Below are 8,863 nucleotides of genomic sequence, written 5' to 3' on the forward strand. Positions count from 1 at the left end.
TATTCCAAATATGTTTTTAATGGTACCTGAATGATATCTCCCTCTCATTTTTAATCTTTTATAGTCTGAAAATTTTAAATCAAGTCTTAAATAGTAAGAAAGACAGAACAACACAATCTAATACAGAATCAACCACATTCAGAACATTCTGAATGCAAATACCTCTTTCATCCAGTTTAATAGTTTAACGGAAATCATTTAATGATAACCTCTCAGATATGACATCTTGTTTTACTTAAATAGCTGCCTCACACTTTTATTTTATTTAAAGTTACCCTGTCGCCTACTCACCACAACATGTATAAAATATTCTACTTTTCTTAATATTTTACAAACTGATAATTTTCATTATCAGTAGTGTATCTTTTTATTACTCACCCCCTGCTCCCACAGTATACCAACAATATGATCAGATTAGAAAATTTAGCATCTTTTAAAAACATGTGCTTTCTTTTCCCTGTATAAGTGCCCACCATCCAATTTGTGAATGATTCCAGTTACATATTATAGCACCTATGTACTGCCCCTGTAAGAATTCACCTTGGTCTTTGAATTCACCTGCCTTGAATAGTTAAAAAAGTCAATAGCCAGAGGTTAAAGAAAAGCAGTTACCTTCAAAAGACCAAACTATGGGATAAATGGTCTTGTCATTATGGCTTAACATTAATATGGCTATGGCATGTGAACCCATCCCTGTTTACCTTTATTAACAAGGTGACCTGATCACAACTTTTTAAAGTTTAGACTAGTTTTCCATATTTTATTCTGACATCATATTTTAAAAACAAAAGGACGCAGACATTAGCACTATTAATGCCTTTTTCTTTAGATGTGGTTTGACCTCTTTCCTTCAGCCTCTTCAAGGTCCGATTTCGACACTGCCCATTTGCTGTGAAAATATCAGAAGGGGTCATCTTCGAAGCAATATTCCAGTTGGACTTATTCACTGATTAGCTGCATAATTTCTTCTAAGACATTTGTAACAGACACAACATATATAGGATTTCAGTTTGGGTTTTTTCTTTTTTTTCTAGGTATGATTCCTGCTTTTCATTCATGTTTTTTTTTTTCTTTTGAATATATTGCACAATATTTTATTATTAAAAAAGGTTTGATGTCTCAGGCAAAAAGTTTTTCTCCTTCACCTAGGAGGTGCTAATGTGTACTATTTTCTAAAAGAGGTAAGTGGTTGTCTGTGTGGCCATCCTCAAAGGGAACCTAGGGAGAAAAAGACCAGAGAATCAGTTTTACTCATTACACTAGTTCCTCTAAACACAAGGCTTTATTGGGGACAATTTTTTTCTGGGCACCAAAAGATACTGTTTAGATTTAACAATAGTACTACGAGCTAGAGATCAGTACCATTTATACTATACCACTTACAGAATTGACGGGTTTATAGGATCCAAGTCTGAAACGACAGCAAATTATTTCAACTATAAATTTTCCAATTCCATGTAACATGCCTGTAATAAAAAAATGTTTTAATTAAATTATGCTATAATGTAATTATTTCCTAAATAATATAAAACTGAACTATAATGGTATAGATTAAGGAAAGAAAGCAGTCAGCTTTACTCCCACAGTTAAAAGTAATGACAGTTAAATTTTAAAACAAATGAATTTATTTTCAAAATCACAAGATCCAATGATTCCTGAACTTGACAAAGTAATCTTTTCAAGAGTGCTTAATACATCTTCCACCCACATAATTTTAAAAAATAAATACCAGCACCACAAATTTAAATGCATTTAAATGAAACAATGACAAAGACTTTCATAAGAAAAGCTAGTCATTTATCTAAAAAATATAATTCAAAGTATATAAACTACTCAGTCCATGTAATACTCAATATGGGTTGGGGATAAAGAAAGAACTATTTCCTTTCTCTATTTATTGTACTTAACTCTTACAATTCTGCAAGTAATTATCTTTGAGAGAACCCCATAGTATCAGGGCAAAAAGGTCAAAATCATAAAAACACTGACTGAACTATCACATAGTTCCAAGTACCATAAGATATTATTTTACGTATCATACAATTAAAAATACTTTAAAACAAATAGAAAATTTACATTCAAGTGTCTACTATTTCTAGGCATTTTCTCTTCTAATTCTACAACACACTTGCAAGTTAGGAACCATTATTTCCTTTTTTATAGATGAGAAAACAATTTCAGAAAAGGTAGGCGATTTATACAAGGCTATCACTATGTAAATGGGAGAACTTGGATTCACTTCCAGGATCTGTCTAGCTCACTAAGTAATCTCCCTTAAATCACTGAATGCAGTGAGTTTAGGTATGCTTAATCTATTAATTTTGGAGATTTGGAATGAAGTCTTAAAAGAAAAAGTTCTTTAAATATCAAAACATGAAAAAGTGTGTATATTTTTTGCCCCTTTTAAGTACAAACATCCTAATTTCAGTGTCAGCAACAGTTTTAGAAATTAGACAAAAAAGGAATGAATCTTAACCTGTTGTTGAAAAGATTCCTCCAATGATACCACAGAGTCTTACAAAAAACTGCCAGAATGGCATATGCTCTTCAGTAACTGTCACCATAAGAGAACTGAGATCATATTTCATAAATATCCCAGAGAATCCATGGCTGCCTGCAGCATGATTAATGACACGTTCCTAAAGGAAGGCAGAGGAAGGGGAGAGAGAGGAGGAGAAGCAAAACAGGACTTATGTCAGCTGGTTACTTACATACAGTCACTATGAAGCCCTACACCCCTACTGTGGGAGAGGGACATCCAAACCTCTGCACGAATTGCCCCACTAGTCTAGGGTCTTAAGAGACAATCAAATTGTTCTGTATTCTTTGAGTGGTTCACTTTAGAAGCAATCTGAAGGAGAAAATTATTCTTTCTGATTTTCTCTAAAAGGTCACTTAACATACAAATTTTCTATTGAGCTCAAGAGCTTATAACTAACTATGTGGGACATTCTTCATTGACCAAATCAATGAAAACTAAATTCTTATTTTGACATATTTTTTTATATTTCTTTGCTAAGCACTTACAAAATAATCATTTACTTCCTGTTATTTAAATGATCAGATTTAAAAACAAACAATTTCACTCTCTGCTGTTCATTTTAAACATGAGATATAGTACAGGAAAAAAAATAGTGCATTAATTTTAAAGATATCAATATTTGGTTTAAACTGGTTCAGTGTTTAAAAATTTGTTTTCTTGAAAGAAATGAAACTAAAATTATAAACCTACCACACTGCACACTAAGAAAATATTCTATTTCATTCATTCTGTTTACACTTCAAAATCAAGTTTGCAAACTTTCTAAAACATTTCTATTATAGCTCAAAACAACTATACTATCACAATGCTTTGTTATGACTTTTATTGTCAGGCCCTACCTATTTTGACTCAGCTACAATTGAACTGCAAGCTTTAGAATACAAATAACAAGGTAAGTTAAAACAATTTTATTTGGACATTATAAAACCCGTCCCCCTATTAACACAATAGAGCCTTATAAAGCCATTGTTCAAGTTTCCAATAAAGTGACTTCATCTTAAAGCCCTGATAAGTTCAGCCATGCCAAAATATACTCTCACCACCTCTATGGATGAAAGATATTTCAGGGATCAATCAGACTATCCATGGAACAAAAGACTAATAATGATCCCCTTTGGGTTGCAGGACCAATGAAGGCCAGTCCTCCCAATTTCTGTCCCCCTCATCTTCCACTTTACCAACTCCAGGTACTCCTTTTGTGTTTTTTGTTTCTTAAGTGAAACACAACTGTTTTAGTCACCTTATTGGCACAAACATACTCTGCAATGGTCAAATGCTCTGGGATTCTATTTTTTATTTTATTTAATTCTTTAAAATAGAGGCCTGGTGCACAAAATTTCATACACTGGAGTGTGTGTGTGTGTGTGTGTGTGTGTCCCTCTGCCCGGCCTGTGCCCGCTCGCAGTCCAAGACTCCTTGGGGGATATCTGCCTGCCAGCTTAAGTGGGCCTAAGCTGGTAGGCGGACATCCCTTTTGCAGTCCAGGACACCTCACTCCTTACCGCCCACCTGCAGCAGAGTTGGGAGAGGCTCCTGCCACTGCCCTGCGCTCGCCAGCCATGAGCCCAGCTTCTGGCTGAGCGGCACTCCCACTATGAGAACGCACTGACAACTGGGGGCAGCTCCTGCATTGAGCGTCTGACCCCTGGTGGTCAGTGCATGTCATAGCGACCAGTCGTTCTGCCATTTGGTTGATTTGCATATTAGGGCTTTATTATATAGGATATATCATGAAGATAATTTCGTATTGGTATACAGTTATATATTTTCTCTCTTTTTTTAAAGTTGCATGTTCCTCAATTGTGGATGTACCACTTAAGTTGTTTTTAGTATTCTATAAATAACACAAAGAATACCCTCATACACACATCACTGTGATATTTTCTCTATTTTTATCCTTGTATTCAACTCCTAGAACTGGGATTACTGAGTCATTGTATAGATACTGCCAGATTCCCTTCCTTAGAGACTATGCTGTTTTGCATTGCCATAGCAATGATGTGTGCCTGTTTTCCCCAAAGCTTGGCCACTATGTAGACCGACATCAGGTGGTGCCAATCTTAGTGAGAAATGGTATCTCCTTACCCATACAGAAATGCAGAAAAGCACAATATATACTTGTGTACACTTTACCTAGTTACATACACACACAGAGTTATTATACCAGTACATACTTGATTCCCCTGCTGAATCATGTGAAAAGTTTTAAACACATGACACTTCACCCCTAAAATATTTAGTATTTAATCTAAGAATAAGGAAAATTCTATAAGCATTAAGGACAAAGCCATCACAAAGTATAAGACTATTAAAAGAAAACTCCATCTCAAGCAAATTTTTAAGTACTTAAATTTGCCTTAGAATTCTTCTGAATACTACTATTTGAATATTTACCATTCTTAAACACAGTAAGAAAACATGACCCCAGAATAGATGAGAAATATTAAACTGTCCAATTCCAGCACTCTGATCCTCACTGTCATATTTATTTATAAGGCCAATGCACCCTAAGGTTGCAGAACACTTGTCCTCTTAAGTAGACAAAGCACAAGTAAGGAAGACAAACCCTCAAAATCTGTTATCTGAGCCACAATAAGCATGCATGACCAAGGTTAGATACATTAATTAAAAAAGAAGTAACAGCAATCAGAGAATCTGCCAGCAAATAAGAAAACTGTTTATACCAATACATGAGAAAACATTACAAAATTAAGATATTAAGACTAAAATAATTAATGCCATCAATTTAATAACTTTGAGTTATTAATTGAATACAAAACCTTCCAGATTAAAAAAAATATATATGCTACTTCTTTTCTTTCACTAGAACATATTAACACCCATTTCTCTACTTCTTTTCTTTCACTAGAACATATTAAGACCCATTTCTGGTATTTTATTGTCTTAAAATATTAATGCATTTCAATTTTTCAACAAATTTAAATGGGGGAGGGCACCAACTGAAAGTACAACCTTATTATGTAGCAGGAGGAATATAAAATGCTAAAAAAATCATTAATTGGATTTAACTTACCCTTTCTGTCACAGAAAACTGATGGGTGTCTGCTGAAATTTTGTATGTATGCAGTCTTGTTGGCACAACTGTAATAAAATATTGGAACATCTGGTTGTCTAGAATAAAAACAAATTGTGTTTTCCATCAATCCAGTAGCAACAAAACTACTGCCAAACATATCCTCCTTCTATTAAATACACTAATAGAAATGTAATGCTTGTGACTAAACGTCTAACAAAAAGTAATTTTAAAAGACTAAATGAAATCAATATAATACTTGATAAAATAATTTCTCAGTAAGCATATTTCAAATAGTCACATACGTATCTTTTATAAGATATTTAAAAGGATGAACTAGTCACTTAGATATCTTTGTAATCATTACCATCCTTATATCAAATATGGAAAATAAAAGTAGCATTCCTTTACAGTACAAAAACTAGTAAGAGAAAAGTTACAATACTCTAACCATCACAGGACATATTTTCAGTTTCTACTAATATCTTAAAATATGTAAGTAAACCAACACTGAATTAGCCACCCTTTGGTTAAATGTAAGGAAATTGACACCACAGCAGAAACTAACTAAAGGAACTATTCAAGGATGGCTTGGGTTATTGTGTAATCAAAAGGATCATATTTATAGTCACTAGAGGCCCAGTGCACGAATTTGTGCATGGGTGGGGTCCCTCGGCCTAGCTGGCGATCAGGACCACAGGATGTTGGCCAGCCGGGGGGAGGAGCCACGGGAGGTTGGCTGTGGGAGCACAATGACCACCAGGGGGCAGCTCCTGCGTTAAGCGTCTGCGCCCTGGTGGTCAGTGTGCGTCATAGTGACCAGTCGTTCGGTTGTTCAGGCTTTTATATATAAAGATTAGGCATGTCTAGGTTTAGTACAAGTCATAAATACCATTATATTACTCATTTTTAATTCTAAACAATTAACAGTTTACATAGTACAAAACATTAATTCTCTAGGTCTATCCTATATAATAAAAGCGTAATATGCTAATTAGACCAGACAGTCGAACAACCTTCCGGACGAAGCTGGGGCTGCGAGGGAAGCCCAGGTCCCGGGTCCTGGGTCCCTGCCGGCGGCCAGAGGGAAGCCAGCCTGGGTACTGGGTGCCTGCTGGAGGGAAACTCGGGTCCCAGGTGCCAGAGGGAAGCTGGTGCCGGCAGCCAAGGGAAGGAAGGCCTACTCTTGCACGAGTTTAGTGCATCGGGCCTCTAGTATTTTATAAAATTCATGGATTAGTTTTGCCTATTCTAGAATTTCATATAAATGGAAGTATACAGTATATAGTTTTGTGTGTCTAGTTGTTTTCTTTGCTCAGCATAAATGAATTTTTATTTCTACCAATCCAATGTCTGTCTTCTATCTCAGTCTAATTCTGAATAGGAGAGGGAAGGGTTTTGAATAGGGGAAGGAAGGGTGAAACTGTAGATATGAGGCAGAGAGGTATGTATAATGGTTTCTTCACACACTAGCATTAAACAAGTTTCTAACATAATAAATCAAAGCTTGTTTCAATATCATCACTTATTTCTCTTACTACTTGTACCACACTAACTTTAAAAAATAAAGTTTTTTACCAGTTCTCCCATTATTAATTTCAACATAATATCCTAAATATTATCATAGACAATATTAGGGTGAAAGGGTGTCAACTTTGTCTACCACCAGTACATAGCATATCAATTGTGGATGGTCTTCAGTTTCATCCTTTAGCTTGTTCTTTGATGTAAGGTGAGTTGCTCATTCTGTGCTTAGATTTAGGTATTTTACAAATAAACTTTATCATAGTGATGGCGAACCTTTTGAGCTCGGCATGTCAGCATTTTGAAAAACCCTAACTTAACTCTGGTGCTGTGTCACATATAGAAATTTTTTGATATTTGAAACCATAGTAAAACAAAGATTTATATTTTTGATATTTATTTTATATATTTAAATGCCATTTAACAAAGAAAAATCAACCAAAAAAATTAGTTCATAGGTTCGCCATCACTGCTCTATCATGTCATAGAGAGAGCAAGCTGAAAGTGATAGGAGAAAAGGTGTTTAGGCTTTAAGTATTTATGACAAAAGTTGAAACTGAGAGTGGTGAGGCAATAACCAATTATCTCACTCACATATGGGTGAGATAATTAGACTTGTGGGTAAAAATGAAGGACAAAGGGAAACTCTCCACAAGCTGGAGTGAAGTTTCAATGCAATAAATAACAAATCATGGTCAAAGAAATATGACAGGAAAAACTAGAATCCTTTTAACCTGTGGCAAGACAACAACTGAAGATCTATTTGTCTAATGTTAATTCAAGAAAGGGCTACATGTTTGTTAAATAACTTAATTGCCAGTCTGGGGGGTGGGAGGCAGGTGGGGTGCAGTTGAATGAAATGTTGCTGCAAGCTACAAATTGTTCCAAAGGTTTTAGATATGTTCAAATCTGCATAGTTTTAAAGGTGTATCTGTTAAGTAATCCCCTCAAAATTTCTGGAGAACATTAAGGAGAAGGTGGTTACCTGAACACAGATTTCTAATGCTAACTTTTTATCCTTTTTGAAAAGAGGCCCAAGAGAACATATGTTAAGAGGAGAAGAGTATATCTGCTTTAAAGCTTTGAATAACTTACTGACATTCATCTAGTGGCATTTTATAACATAACTCTAAATACCTACTAGTCTTTTGAATTTAGGAACAAGTAAACTTTAAAAAAGCCTTTTGAAAATTAATATTTATATTTAGAACCACTTCTGTACAGAAATTAATAGTTCATTTTAGCATCATGAAACATAGTAATAGCCAACTTGTTTTCAAATGAACATTTCTAAAGTAATATTTAATGCATTTTGGTATACAATGAACATATACTTAGATTAAAAATTAGATTATAAGAGTTTATAATTTCTACTCAGACATTTCTAAATTCAGTACACTCAAGTGTCCTTAAGTGAAAACATTCTCATACAAACACAAAACACTCTGAAGGTAAGTCAGTATTTTAAGTAAAATATCTTTAATGTATCTGATTATAACACTATACTAGAGGCCCAGTGCATGAAATTCGTGCACGGGGGGAGGGGGTCCCCTCAGCCCAGACTGCATCCTCTCCAATCCGGGACATCCCTCTCACAATCCGGGACCGTTGTCTCCTAACTGCTCTTCTGCCTGCCTGCCTGATTGCCCTAACTGCCCCCCTCCCCCCCCCCGCCGCTGGCCTGGTCGCCCCTTACTTCCCCCCTCTGCTGGCCTGGTCACCCCTAACTGCCCCCCAATGCTGGCCTGGTCGCCCCTCACTGC

The 8,863-nt window shown here is 35.4% G+C and overlaps 1 protein-coding gene across 1 annotated transcript in view; it reads right to left on the minus strand.

Annotated features, from left to right (window-relative positions):
• The window catches only part of ERGIC2 (ERGIC and golgi 2), a 33,072-nt gene continuing 24,209 nt past the window's right edge, over positions 1-8,863 (minus strand). The window contains exons 11-14 of the mRNA XM_005884977.2: positions 5,577-5,674; positions 2,477-2,639; positions 1,384-1,466; positions 1-1,218 (exon numbers count right to left, since the gene is read on the minus strand). Coding sequence (XP_005885039.1) covers positions 1,156-1,218; positions 1,384-1,466; positions 2,477-2,639; positions 5,577-5,674 — 407 coding nt within the window. The 3' untranslated portion in view covers positions 1-1,155. The remainder of the gene's footprint in view (positions 1,219-1,383; positions 1,467-2,476; positions 2,640-5,576; positions 5,675-8,863) is intronic.

The sequence above is a fragment of the Myotis brandtii genome, unplaced genomic scaffold (genome assembly GCF_000412655.1).
Source record: "Myotis brandtii unplaced genomic scaffold, ASM41265v1 scaffold886, whole genome shotgun sequence".
Classification (NCBI taxonomy): Eukaryota; Metazoa; Chordata; class Mammalia; order Chiroptera; family Vespertilionidae; genus Myotis; species Myotis brandtii.